Below are 14,500 nucleotides of genomic sequence, written 5' to 3'. Positions count from 1 at the left end.
GGGAACGGCGGCCGGTCATCGACGCCGGTGAGCTCCGCGGCCCGGCGGATCGAGACGACCGGACGTACTGCTCGGTGTGAAGTCCGACAAGAAGGTCAAAGGTCAGCTGATATGTGTGCACGGTCACCGACAGCTAGTTTGCATTAGCCACCCCCCCTCCCTCCCTCCCCCGCCACGAATCACGACGGCAAGAGATCTGCATTAGTTTTGAGTAAGGCACTCCGCCCCACTTCCCGAGAACCCGCGGCCAGCGTTCCCCTCACCGGCGCCCGTCTCCCACAGTGATGTGGTACACTTAGCACAGTAAAAGGCATAGAAATGGAGAATACAGACCGGACACAACGTCTCTGTTGAGCATCAAATGAACACAACACAGGTTCTAACTCTGCACGATGGCTGCATGGGGGACTTGTGGTAGAGTCTCGTACAGAACTCAGAGGAGCGTCACGAGTTCTTACTAAGCCGACTGTCAGTTCTACTCCACGGGGAGAAGGGGTTTCCTCTCACGTGAAGGCCGAGGACGTCCTCTCGGCGTCATACCTCTAGGAGACACGGGAGTCCCTGCCGGGTGACGTGGGGGTTTATATCCATGCGTGAGGGGAGGCCACCGCCTCCCCCGGGGGGGTCGGGGCTCTGAGACTCGCTGATATGTGGTCAAAGACGAGGCAGTGGAAGGGAGCGATCCTAAATACTGTCCTGGTGTTTTTTTTTTTAATCTTGTCTTTTGTACTATATAACTATAACACAGAGCGCTATGCTTCGGAGATGACCAAATGTACATATTATGCCCCCCTTTAGATTGTACAGGACGTGATACCGCCGGGGACCAGATCTGAAAGTAATGTCAGGTTGACCGAGGTCGAGCAGGTACAGGTTCTCGTAGGATGGAACCCCGCTGTCCGGGGGAGAGCGGCGGCGGTTGTGGTGGCGCGGGGAGCCCGAACATCCGGGAGCATCCGTCCTTCGGCTGTAAAAAGCTTCCGGTTTCAAAAGACTGGAACACAAAACGTGGATCGAGGGGTGGATGGTGACGGCGACGGTAGAGAGAGCGAGCGGGGTGAGAGCGTACCGAAGTCCCACAGACGTCGCTTGGATGGTGGACCGAGAGATGCCGGGCCGTTCTCCTCAGACTCAAATCCTCTCTACCTGCTGACCGTGGAGGTCCAGGACCTCAGGGTGCCCGGCAGTTTGTCAGACCCCGGGACGTTCCAGGGCCCGGGGGAGGCGGCGGTGCTCCTCGCAGGGAGATCCTCCATAGTTCTCGAGGGGCAGCAGTGGCCGCCGTGGTTGCCGGTCCTCTCATCTTCTCGCGGGAACAGGCTTCTGGGCGCCAGCCTCTCCTGGAGGGCGACGGGTCCGTCGCCGCCGCCGAGAGAGGGTTCGTTCAAAGCGACGCTCAGATAGGGGTCCCAGGGCCAGACGGCGCTCAGGGGCTGGCTGTTCTGGCCCTTCCTCTCGCAGCAGGGGGAGCAGGTCTGCCTCTGACGCTCGCGTTTTTCAGAAGACCTCCCCGCCACACTTTTGGGAGGCAGAGCCAGAGGCAGCCTATCGCCCGGGCCGCAGTCCGCCTCTCCAGACCCCTGGGGGGGTCCGAGCCCCCTGACGACACACTTCTGCTGGGTGGACCTGCCACCTGTAGCCCCTCGGACAGAGCTATAGTCGGTCGGCTGTGGAACTTTGTCTACCATGCACGCTGTGGCCTCTAGCGGAAGCTGATGAGGGGAGTCTGGGTCTGAATGGGATGGAGGTAATGGGTTCGGGCGGGGCTCGGGGGTCACTTCCTGCAGGGCAGAGTGGATTGTAGAAAGGGGATCCCAGGGGCCGGCACAGTCTGTCGGGACAAAGATAAAGACGCTCACGTGACGGACGCAGCGATGGAGACTCAGCAGAGGCATGCAGAGGGAGAGCGGAGAAGAGACAGAACATCTCGGAAACATCACACGGCACAACACACGACACGCCGTCCCGGTCTTTCAGGCAAACGTGCATGCAGATGTAAGTCGGTGGCAAACGCGTGGTCTGCAGGCCCAAGCTGTCAGACCCGAGCGCCGCATTCTTCTACACCGCCTTTCTATTTTTTCTGTGACAAGATTAGCGGCGCACTTAATAAAGCATTCAGATCGTTGCAGCGATGTGACGGCGCGACGCCAGCGGCCTGCAGATCATCGCTTTGACAGGCTCTATTTTACAGCCTTCTTCTTCAAGATCACTCAATTTCACTTGGACGGTCACATCAACTTGCACTGCTGTCCACCACAGCCCATGCAAGCACCCACCCACACCCACACACACACACACCCACACACACACACACACACACACTCACACACACACATTATTCTGCATCTATCTGGCCATGCATTATGTCATGATCATGGACGCAAAGCGGCATGCCCACAGAGCACACACAACCAGTATGAAGAGAGAGACGTGCAGTTTTTCACAAACCGTGTCTTTAGTGTGGCCCATTAGGAAGAAATAGGGGGAGCTTAGTGTGTCACCTTTCATGCACATGGAGAGGTTGGGAGGTACCATTCCTGAGGGAAGGCAAGTAAAAGCCTATACCAATCATCAGACTCAAAGCAGCGGGATCACAGAAAGGTTACTCCCCGGTTCGTCCACAAAAACACAGTATTACGTTTGGATGACCGGAGGGGGACGCGGAGCGGGAAGTAGAACGCACGACAATATTAATACGTTAAGAGTTATTGTGCTTGTTAATCTCCGCGGGTGGGGCGGGGGAGGGGGGAAGGGGTCTGAGGCTCCGCCGACCGACACCTACCGTATTCGGGCACCTGTCCCGTGCCTCTCTTCAGCAGCAGCCGGACCCGGCGGCCTCCGGCCTTGATCAGCTCGATGGCGCGGGCGTGGGTCATGTCCCGGGTGCTGTCCCCGTTGATCTCTATGATCTGATCCCCCACCTGGAAGAGGGGGGCGAGCACACACCGGGATTACGGTCAGCGGCCTTTTGACGCGTCCGAGTTCGGCCGGAGCCGGAGGCTTCACACAGGCTGTGAGCTACAAATCTGGGGTAAAAATCCATATTTAAAAGTTGCTGCACTGGATGGAAGTGTAGAATCAGCGACTTAGTTCGATAAGGGATTTTCGGGGGTTAATGTTCACCCTCCCACTCCTCCCGTCCCATCGGATCGTCAGATCATGATGCTAAACTCATATCTTCTCCCAGGTTCCCAGAGGGCCTGGCTCGAGTATGTCTATCATGAATACATCAGCTGTTACTGTACGTCTGCTGTTAGCATGTAACTGTTAGCTCTCCTGGTATTAGAGGAAATAGATAACTCGTGCCCGTCCCTCCGTCTCTATCGATCTTTCTTTCTATCCGGTCGAGGCAGAAAGCCGCCCACATTGAGTCGGTTTCTTCCCAGAGTGCTTCCTCCAGGGGGGCGGGGGGAACGCCGGGCTCCTGCAGATCATCTTAAAGCTAGTGGTCCAGACTGCTCTATATGGGAAGTGTCTTCAGACAGGAGGGCTGGGAATTGGAGCTAAACAAATTAAGTCCGAAACTTGAACGGTTCCCCTGAACTCACCCTCATCCTCCCGTTGCGTATCGCCGGGCCGTCCTCGGCAAGGCGCAGCACAAACAGGTCCATCTTGTACTCCCGGCCTCCGCGGATGCTGAAGCCGAAGCCTTTGGCGCTTTTCTCCAGCTCCACCGTGAAGTAATCAAAGTCCTGCAGGGGGAAAGAAGAGCATTAGCAATGAGAGGATGGTGAGGAAACGTCCGGCCACGCCCGGGGAACCCACAAATCGTGCGGTCTTCTGGGCGGGGGAGGCGATAGAATAGAATTCACGCATTATTTAGTTGAAAACGGGGAAATGTTAATTGCACGCAGGCAGCAGTCGGGGGAAATTGAATTATAGAGTTGGAGAAAACGCGATAGTCTATATTGAGCCTTAAAGAAATAAGAACTTTGTATTTCCATATTTTCTTGATTTTCTGATTCACTCACGAGTTTTATATTCCCCGTATTTTGGCCAACGTCTCCTGAGGAGGAATCGCTTTAGCGTCTAAACCAGGGCTAATCAACCTGCTGCCCGCCGGCGTAAAACATTAGTAACTAAATAATTACTATTGAAATAAAAATTGAAAAATTCACCCGGCTATGCTGGACAAACACTCATTACTTCGGCATGAAATAAATCAATTTTATATCGGGACGCAATATAAGCTCATTTTCCACAAGCAGTTACTTTTCACTTGCGAAAGACACGATTCCCTTCAAAGCAGTGGAAAAGGAGGAGTTCGGAGTGCACGTCGCACATTTGGAGACAACTTACAAATGTGATGAGCATTATTTAAAAATCTGAAAGTTGATTTTTGTATCTTACATCATTGATCACTTGTACTAACATGGCGCAACATAGTGCACGATTTGTTAAAAATCGTTCGGGGCCGGTGAAAGCGGGACTTTGTGATTTCCCTAGGAACGTTTCAGAAGTGATCATTTGAAGATGTCAGTACTTGCGGAGATTGATGGAAATAAAGTGCCGCATTTTGATATTTATCAGTTTCCTGCCTTGTTAAATCATTGTTGTAAGAAATCATTCAAATGATCAGTGTCTTCACATAGATGAATACCATTAATTCTGAATAATAGCGTCATTAAAGCTACTTAGAGCACACGAGTTATTTCAGAAGCGCGTATTAAGTCGGTTGCCCTTCGCACGAAAGGTCTAAACTCGGGCCGCTGGTACGCGGGAGTAGCCAGACGTTCTCCGCGAGTGAGCTCCGAACGCTGCGGCCCCTACCTGCGGGCGGAAGTCTGCGGTGATCCCCAGAGGGAACTGTGGGGCGGCGGGGTGCTGTCTGAAGTCCAGCAGACCCGGAGGGTGTCGGTAGTCCAGCGTCGGGGGTTGTCTGTAATCGGTCACAGGCGGGTGGCGGTAGTCCACCGGTGGTTGCCTGTAATCAGTGAACGGAGGATGGCGGAAGTCAGGTTTGACATCCTGTCTGGCTTTTACCTCTGACCTGTGAGGAGGCGAAACAGAGACAGCATTTTGAGGCTCCGGCCCGAGCTGCCACCTGCACGGAGCTGGCAGGAAACGCCACTCCTGAGACTCTCATTAAGGCTTTTGTTTGTAAAATGGGCCCGCACACACACACACACACACACACACACACACACCCACACACACACACACACACACACACACACACACACGCGTGCGCTCACAGCTCCATAGATTTGACTCGGAGGAGGCCCAGATTGCTGGGTTCCTGCATTATACAGGAGATACCTCCGTGTGAATTATGCATCAGCACTCAAAGGCCTAAGCGGTGTTACTCAACAATGTGCAGACGCCCATCTGATGGATGGAGGGGTGGAATTGCATGAAGACACAGATTTTTCTCCTGAATTGCAGAAAGACAACGGGTCTTTCGCATTCCGTAGGTTGGAAAAGAAAGGCCTTTTTGTTTTGGTTTTTACCAAAAAGCAAAGGACAGAAGGCCGTCTCACCTTCCATCGTGGAGGTAGAGCTGAGGCGGTGGGGGTCCGGAGGGCTGGGTCACGGGGCTATGCTGATTCCCAGCCGGCGCGGGCTGGGTGGCCGCCGGCGTGGGGGCGCCGATCACGCCTTGGCTCGCCGGAGCCGGCGCCTGCCCGGGCTGCGATGGCGCCGGCCCCGCCTGGGGGGCCAGTTGGCCCTGTTGCGTGGCCGGCGGGACCTGCTGGCCGCCGCCCTGGCAGGCCTGGACCGCGGGGCTGGGCTGGGGGCTGTGTTTCTGGGTCATGGGGCTCTGCTTCTCCGAGCTGGGCCCGGAGTGGGATCCTGCAAGGGACAAAAAAGCGCGTCGACCACGAGTGGGATTACCGGCTTGACGGACGCACGGAAGCCAACGCAAGGAGGCCCCGCGTACGGCGGCCTCGTGGCGTCTCCGGCCGGACACGCACCTTCCTCCGGAATGATGTGCAGCGTGACCGTGAGCCCGGCATCTTTGATGAGCTTCACAATGTCGGCGTGCGGCATGCTGATGATGGACTGCCCGTTCACCGCCAGGATCCGGTCGCCCACCTTCAGCTTCCCGCAGCGGTCGGCGGGGCTGCCTTCGATGATGCGTCCGATCTTGTGGGGCACGGCTGCAAACGGCAGGAAACCCCGCTGTGAGCTTCTAATCGCACTCCCCTGGAAAACCCTCAGTTCGAAAAATGGCCTCGTCTTCTGTGTTACTTCCGTCAATAACAATTCGAGCCAAAAATCGTAGCGAGGGAAGTTTGCAGACGGTGTGATATCACATATCTGGGAGCAGCAGGTGGAGGAAGCACCCGAGGGGCGGCTCCACCAAGACACATCCTCAACCAATGTTTGCTATTCTAATCACAGCCCACTCAGGGAATCATGCATATTCCAAGGTGTGTGTGTGTGTGTAAAAGTGTGAGCTGTGGGTTTCATTCATTCATTCATCATCTACACCGCTCATCCTGGGGACGCGGGGCTATCCCTGCTGTGATTGGTTGAGAGGAGGGGTTCACCCTGGACCAATCACAGGTCCTCATATGCAACATGCAACCATTCACCCTCTCATGACGTCTGGACATTGTAGGGTCTCCACAGGACCTCCTGCTTTTCGTTGGGACTGCGGGAGGAACTCCATGCAGACACGGGGAGAACCTGGGAGACAAGAAGGTCCCCTTCTCTCTGTGAAGAGGAGGCTCTAACCACCGCACCGGCGTGGTGCCCCGCAGCGGATTTATACACATGTAAAGTGAAGGTAGTAGATGTTCACGTGAAGGGAGGAGGATGTTTGGGTGGAAAGGTCCTCAGAGTACTGAAGGACCCGTTCAGCAAAGGTCACTCACTTTAGCTCCCACTAAACCGATAAACTGTACTCGTGATGGATCCATGATGTTGTGATCCATGTGGTTGTAGCCGTTGCAGCAGCTGGAAAGAAATAAAACGCACTTATTCACTCCACTGCTCCAGAGTGCTTCTCTCTCTCAGTGGAGAAGGGCTCGGCACAACTTCTCTTCCCCGGCAGAAGGAACCGGTGCAGCTGAGTGGGAGGGGGGGGTTAATGACAGCGGGCGGCGTGGTTCTATCGGACAGATGGAAAACGGATCCGTGTGAAAACACTAGAATAACACTGGGATTATTTCCGGGACCGACTCCGGCCTCCGTTCAGTCCACGGTCCCGGCGGAGGTTCTCGCACGTCAGGGCACGCTCTTAATCATAGGGCGGCGTGCTGAGCAGAGGTCAAGGAGGTCCTGCTACAGGGTTCCTTCCTGTGTGGAGTCTCCATGTTGATCCCCGTGTCTGCGTGGGGTTCCTCAGGGTTCTCCGGGTTCCTCCCACAGTCCAAACACATGCAGGAGGCTCACTGGAGACCCTGCATTGTCCAGATGTATGAAGGTGAGGGTGAATGGTTGGATTCAAGGATTTCTATTGTTCTTCCACTCTTGAGAGAGTGGAAGGAATACAGGATACAGGGAGATAAGCTGTAGGATGTGGATGAGATGCACAGTAGGATAACAAAGGAAAAAAAAAGAAGCAAAGCTCCATAATACAAAATGAGCGATGTGCATGTTTGGATTGGGCAAAATCACAATGAGGTAGTGAAGTGTCCCGTGGAGCACGCCGAAGGGCAGCATGATGTTCAGGAGAAGCTGCTCTGCAGCCCCTTTGCCCGTGAATGTGATCCAGTGTGAAGCTCTTTGGAAGCCGTCAGATAATGAATGAATGTTGAAAACTGATGTTAAGGTTTAAATAGTGAAGAACAATAACAGGGATTCCTCAGCTCTTGTTTTACGTCCAGACTGGAGCGGAGAGCTCGCAGCAGCCGAGCCGGTTAACCCCGATCCGTGAGCGATCGTCCTCCCCGGACGCGGAGCCCGTCAGGATCCTCGGGCAGGAGACGGAAGCGACTCACCGATGACCGCCGCGTTCTCCGGCCTGTTCAGGGAGCTGATGATGACGAAGCCGAAGCCTTCGTTCTCCTTGCGGTGAATGACCACGTCGCTGGTCTGCAAGGCGGGTCCCTCGGCCAGGGCGCCGGCGGAGGCCGCGGCGACCGCCGGGGGCCCCGACGCCGAGGCGGCGTCGCTGCGCGGGGAGCTGTGCTGCGTCGACACCAAGCTGGGACTGCGGCCGTTCACGGGACACGGCTCGCCTGCAGAGGACACGCGGACGTACTTAGACCGGGGCTTCGGCGTAACAGCTGACGTGCCGCGGCGGCTCGACTGTGACTCTGCAGACACTCTACACAACTTTACTACAATTCCAATTCCAGCGTGACTCCGCCGACGCTACTGCTGATCTGATGCAGCTCGACAGCAACTCTACTGTGATCCTTTTGCATCTGTGCTGCAGTTTTACCGCATCACTACTGCAGCTCTACTGAGAAAGCTCTACAAGAAAACGATGAATGTTCTTTAAAAGCAGCACTTTAAAACTTTCTTGAGTTTTTACTTTCCCACATTAATGGCTAAAATGGACATTTTCTAATGGGTTGTAGTTCTTTTTTTAAGCCTGAAAAACATCCCGGGTCGTCCGTTTCCCCGGAAACCTCCTGCTCCCGAATGAGAGGGGCGACCGGCGGCAGTGCAACCTATTACCCCGCCTGAGGAACAGCAGCAATAACAAATCAGATCAACAAATAAACAAAGACATCATCCACTCACCGGGTGTTTGCACTCGTCTTCTCACTGTCAAGCTGACTTGACCGTTGCGAGCGGCGGCGTGCATCAAGTCTATTACATATTTGTGCGGTTTCCCAGCAACCACGTTTTTATCCACAGAAATGAGCTCGTCGCCGGGTCTTAGCCGCCCGTCACGCTCAGCGGGAGTGTTCTCTATTATAGCACCAATGACAATCTGTTCAAAGACAATCAATATTAGGAACGGAGACGGAGGGGGGGGGGGGGGGGGCAGCAAGGTAACACACTCATTCATCCGCAAACTCCTCACTCCCACCGCACATCCAGGTTTCTCAACACCTCTCCTGCATTTCATTGTTTGTTTGTTTGTTTTTAAATGTTAGCGAGCCGTTTTTCGGATATGGGAGGTGCTGAGCGGTGATGGGGTGTCAGAGCGCTGGGGTTTGAGTGTGTGAATGGAGGAAACGGGGGTCGGGCGTGAGGTGTGGAAGGGGTTAGTGTGTATGAGGTGCGGTGTGTGTGAGGTCCAGCCCGTCCCATACGAGCCTTGTCACGGGCGTCCGGACTCACAGCCTGCACGGCCTCGTCTCCCCCCAGGATGCGAAAGCCAAACCCGGTCTTCTCCCTCAGAAGGTGCACCTCCACCTCTTCGTACTCCGGACCTGACACACACACACACAAACACACACACACACACACACACACACGCGGATCACATGCATTTGTTCATTCATATCCAGGCGTGACCTTCCGGCCGCGGCACCCCTCCGACGCCCCCCGAACTTTCTCCGCACTCACGTCGGCTCTCGTAGATGGCCCTGGATTTCTCATAAAGGTCGTAGGGGTCGGGCTTGTTGAGGTCGAAGCCCTCGGTGGAGTCGGGCACGGAGGTGCGGTGCTGCGGCTGGTTGGGAAACGGCGTGCCGGGAGGTAACACGGGGCCGGACATGTTGGCCTGGGGGCTGCCGTGTGGATCCCACTGGTTCTGGACCTGAGGAGGAACCGCAAGAAGCTCCTGTGAAGCTCACGTGGAACCTGGCGAGTCCTTCCGTAACCTGGACGATCTTTATTCCCGTCTCATCTGAGCTGGACGACGCGTCGGTTCAACCCGCAGCCTCGGGGCTGGAATCCAGACGGGCCGTGAATACAAGTACAATTGGTTCTGCCGATGCAAATGCGGTGAACCGAGGTCTTATTTAAGAACTTCTGTCAAATGTTAATTCCCCCGGGACGCCGGCTCCCTCCCCCCTCCTCTTTATCCTGCTGGTGAAGTGAAAGGAAATCGATCCACATCGCAGGAACAAAATCAGCCGGGGCTGACATTACAAACCTGCTCATTACCGACACGCCGGTCTGGCCGAGGCCCAGAGGACACGTGCAACCCGTGGACGGCCGAGGATACCGCAGTGAATTGAGCGGTGGAGCGCGAGATAGATCTCAGAGCCGCCGCAAACCGAAAGGTGCGAGGCCTCGAGAAAATACGAGCCGGTCCGAAGGTCACGGAGGTTCATTTCGAAGAAAATAAGCCGCGGCTCACACTTTTCCCGTCTCGCACATATAAACACGCGAGAGGGTCTGGAAGACCTCGTACCTGTTTGGAGGCCTTCCACGGGGAGATGTGGCCTGGAGAGGACAGAAAACAAAAACATTGTCAGGTTGTTTAACATTCCTTAGTTTTGAGCTAAGCGTTCCAGCATAACTGTTCCAAAACAGATCCTGTCGTTGCATTTGTTTTCACCATAATTACATCATTAGCTGTAGGCAGATGCACCCACCCCTCCCCCAACGTGCGCGCACACACACACACACACACACACACACACACACACACTTATCACACAGTCATATCTTATCTGCATGTCGGGAGCAAGGAGCTCTCCGGATCACTATCTCATCGCCGCCGTTCCCCTGTGACTCCGGCGAAGCAGAATCAAATGTGTGCGCGTGGTTTTTACACCGCCGAGACCCAAATACATACATTAGACATGTGGGAGGCAACATGCAGGGGCTCACTGCGCGCACACACACACACACACACACACACACGCACACACGGTACCTCCTTATGCATATGGACAGAAACATGTAAACACACTCAGCAAACAAGAGGCTCCTTGAGTGGAACAGAGTGGGTAAAACCTGCAGCTCAGTGATACATGTACAGTCGCCAAGGGAACAATGAGCGTCCTGTTGTCATGGAATCGCCTGCAGAACGGCGGGAAGCGTGCCGCGCCGCAACGGAAGGAGGAATCGGACGCCGGATGCGGCCCGGAAGTCGCCGCCGGCTGACCGGGCGGACGAGGGGAGGAGGAAACGTCCACGAATCCCAGAATTGGACGGAGGCTCGGGGGAGCTGTCCGCGGTGCTGAAGCGAAGCGGCGGCGGGCGGAAGAGGCTCCGCGGGAGGCGGGGAATCAGAAGCTTGCTCTGCAGGGAATACGGGGCCTCGGGGACGCCTTTAAGGAACACGAAGAACTTATTCTCGGGAAATCTTACTTAATGACCCACTAAAGGAAATTAGCGCGAGCGACGAGGCAATTGTCCACTCGCATTAAAATGGACCGTCTTCCTCACAGAAGCGTTTAAGGTTCATTTAAATGCTAATACAATTCATCGGCATATGTGCCGGATGTGTGGTGCGCTCATACGCATGCTGATGAATTACAAATGAGTGACCGGTGGAGAGGCTTCACGTGGCTGCGCTTGCGAGTCAGCGGTCAGGCCGTCTGGCGGGCCAGCCTCGCAGACTAGCCCGCCGAGCCCTGGACGGCGCTCAGGATCAGCGGGATTGGCTTGCACGGGCCCTCACACTCCAGCTTTTTTTTTTTTTTTTTTTCCTCCTCCACAGCCATGATCTGCTTCTTCATTGGCGCAGCAAAATGCCACAAGTCCGCAGTTGGCTGGGACGGGATGTCAGGGGACCAAGCTGTGAACACGGGCTGAGCTCAGCGAGCCTCGGGCAGGACGCCCTCCCAAAAGACACACACACACACACACACACACACACACACTGGGCTAGAGTCTCACACCTTCTCTGTGTTACTAACCACACACACACATGGCACCTGTTCTTTCAGCCACTCATCTGAACTTGTGTGTGTGTGTGTGTGTGTGAGTGCAGTTGGCATTGATGTCCTGCATACATACAGACACACACACACACAAGCGTGGCCTCGGAACAAAAATGTGCACGAACCTCCCCGACATTTTGCTCCACTGAGTCACCGCAAAGACCGCTACCTCCCCCCCCCCCCTGCAGGAGAGGACAGCGAGGCTCCCAGTGAGTCGGGCTGAAGGTCTCCTGGTGGAGCTGCTGAGGATGGAAGAGGAGACCATGTCCTCAGGGGTTGGTAGTAGGGCTTGTCTCATTCACATCACCATTTAGAGAGAGTGTGAGGATTCTCATGGTGTGTGACGATACCGTCGCTGTCAGATCCAATGCTGACTCGGTTCCTCTCCCTGTAGACCCTCCTCCTCTTGATCCTGAAGGTTCTAAGTGGGGGTTCTGGTAGATACCTGCTGGGCTTGGGGGGGTCGAGTCTAACTCCTTATGAGTTGATATGCAGCCATCGGGGTGAATGGTGTTGTCACGTAAATGTGTGCGTGTCATTATGTGCGAGTTGGTTAGGCTTATGTGTGTGTGTGTGTGTGTGTGTGTGTGTGTGTTGACCTCTCCCTACAACTCACCAAGAGAGATGCCACACATAACAACACACACATTATATAACAACCCCATTCACTCATTAACAAGTCACTCATTAACATAAAAACCCTTTCAACTTAGAGCAGGAACCTCCAGCTGCCTCCATGAGATCTGAGCAGGACCTGGAGAACCTCCACAGACGTGTTCCAGGGGACAGTCATCCAAATCGTCTTGCTGCTTTGAAAATGATCAACTAAATATTTGGGGGGGAATCGCTGCGATGTCAAATCTGCGATGTGTCAGAGCAGATAACCGGACCTTCTGAACATCAGGGCACACGTGTGCATGGAGATGCTGGTCCAGGGACTCTGTAGCCACGAATCCAACAGCACAAGGTTTCGTTTTGGACCGCGGGCTGCTCACATCCCCGCCCGTGACAGGAGCTCTCCTAACACTTCCACTAATTAAACCAGGGATGCACCAGAGACTGATTTCCTCCACTAATTAAAGGTTGAGAGAGAGCGGGTCCTCCATTCCTCTTCATCCCTCTGCCTTCGTCCGGGAGGAGACTGTAGATCCTGGCAGATGATAAGGAGGGAAACCCGCGGAGTCACCAACTGGGAGTCTGTAGACGCCACACCAACGAAAGGCTCTCCTCACAGAAGATGGGAAGAATGGATCTGACCAGCAAGAGATGATGGCAGGTCTCCATGTGTATCACAGGAACATGAACCTCAGGGGAAGGGAAGAGGGTCCATCATGGGGAGGTTCATGCCCCGTGGAGTTGCTCCTCATTGCCAACTTATAACCAGGAATTATCCTGTGCCAGGAATCATGGAGCGGCGCAAGACTTGTACCTCTGTTCCGCAAAAAGGACCCGAGAAGGGACGCTTGAATGAAGAGAATAAACAACTGCGTACACACACACACACACACACACACACACACACACAGCAGCCACGGGAGAATCGAACCACCAATCACATGAAAGTGTCCACATTGCTGCACCGAACATGAAGATCACACATCGTGACTCCTGCTCTGGAGGAACCTCCTGCACCTGAAGCCCTTGCCTCCGCCATGGAGGTGAAGAAGGGATTTAAAATGTGACACACACACACACACACACACACACACACACACACACAGACATTCACACACACCCTTCCCCTCAGATGCCTTTGTGATGCTTTATGTTTCTCTGCATCCTCTGGTGAGTCAGAACCCTGGGGTTACATAACCACCAGCCACCAGGATGGAATTGTTTTTAAACCACCACCGGTTTGGGAGGAGAAGAAAAGGAGACATCAATCATCACTGGCAGCATCCTGAAAACAGGCGGTCCAAAAGAGGAAATCCATAAACATCTCCCCCTGGTGGAGCTTCCTTGGGCTCTGACTTCAATACTGTTGTTTTTCAAGAAGCTCGGCAAGGATTTGATGATCCGTTGTTGTTATTATTATTAATCTCAGCGACACGTTCTTCTCCTCTGCCCCCTCCAGGGGTCTCCACGGACGATCATCTGCTTCCAATCCAACCCTCTCCTCTTACACCAACTAACCCCCTCCCCCGTCCTCTCTTCTTCCACCCATAAACCTCCTCTCTGGTCTTCCTCTAGACCTCCTCCAACCTCGGCTTCCTTCTACTCAGATCTTCTCCATCTCATACCCAGTCCATGTCCAAACCATCTCAGTTCAGACTTTAACTCCAGAACATCTAACATCGACTCATTCCCGATCCTCCAGCCGACTCTCCCTCCCAAAGAGGAACCTCCACAACTCCATCTCTGCCTCCAAACCGGTCACCACAGCTGCTTTTCACCTCGGTCTTCTCCACCTTTCCTTTCCTTCTAGCCGATCCACCTCTATCTTCATCCGTTCCAACCTGCTTGTTCCTCCACCTCTTCCCTGCTGCTCTGGACTCTTGCACGTTGGTCCTTCAGACCGTCAACCTTCTCCCCCTCACCGCTGCTCTTCTGTCTTAGATGAATGTCTCGAAAATAAAATAACTTCCAGAGACTTGACCATAACAACCCCTTTGCTTCTCAGAGAAGCTCCGCCTGAAAGCTCACCTGTCGCTCCTCTCTGAATGACCAGCGTGGCCTCGGCTCCCACGGGACACTCCTTGAGCATTTCCACCACGCGTCCGTGTCCCGCCGCCGCCACCGGCTGCTGGTTCACCTCCAGGATCAGGTCGCCCTCGATCAGCCCCGACGCCCCCTGGGAGCCAGGCTCCAGCACC

The 14,500-nt window shown here is 54.5% G+C and overlaps 1 protein-coding gene across 10 annotated transcripts in view; it reads right to left on the bottom strand.

The window, feature by feature from the left end:
• Positions 1-706: 706 nt before the first annotated feature.
• magi2b (membrane associated guanylate kinase, WW and PDZ domain containing 2b) overlaps positions 707-14,500 on the bottom strand; it is a 58,684-nt gene continuing 44,890 nt past the window's right edge. For 2 of the 10 annotated variants that reach the window (XM_086162641.1, XM_086162646.1), the window contains exons 11-22: positions 14,331-14,499; positions 10,208-10,239; positions 9,415-9,607; positions 9,163-9,278; positions 8,641-8,833; positions 7,890-8,129; positions 5,916-6,101; positions 5,481-5,793; positions 4,771-4,990; positions 3,549-3,692; positions 2,783-2,921; positions 707-1,831 (exon numbers count right to left, since the gene is read on the bottom strand). In XM_086162641.1, coding sequence (XP_086018767.1) covers positions 1,143-1,831; positions 2,783-2,921; positions 3,549-3,692; positions 4,771-4,990; positions 5,481-5,793; positions 5,916-6,101; positions 7,890-8,129; positions 8,641-8,833; positions 9,163-9,278; positions 9,415-9,607; positions 10,208-10,239; positions 14,331-14,499 — 2,634 coding nt within the window. In that variant the 3' untranslated portion in view covers positions 707-1,142. Of the gene's footprint in view, positions 1,832-2,448; positions 2,538-2,782; positions 2,922-3,548; positions 3,693-4,770; positions 4,991-5,480; positions 5,794-5,915; positions 6,102-7,889; positions 8,130-8,640; positions 8,834-9,162; positions 9,279-9,414; positions 9,608-10,207; positions 10,240-14,330; position 14,500 lie in introns of all 10 variants that reach the window. The other 8 variants (XM_086162643.1, XM_086162647.1, XM_086162648.1 and 5 more) reach the window with 7 other exon arrangements.

Source organism: Fistularia commersonii, chromosome 17 (assembly GCF_037954325.1).
Source record: "Fistularia commersonii isolate RoL2024-O1a breed Wild chromosome 17, RoL_Fcom_v1.0, whole genome shotgun sequence".
In the NCBI taxonomy this organism is placed as follows: domain Eukaryota; kingdom Metazoa; phylum Chordata; class Actinopteri; order Syngnathiformes; family Fistulariidae; genus Fistularia; species Fistularia commersonii.
This window is presented reverse-complemented; position numbering and strand designations above follow the sequence as displayed.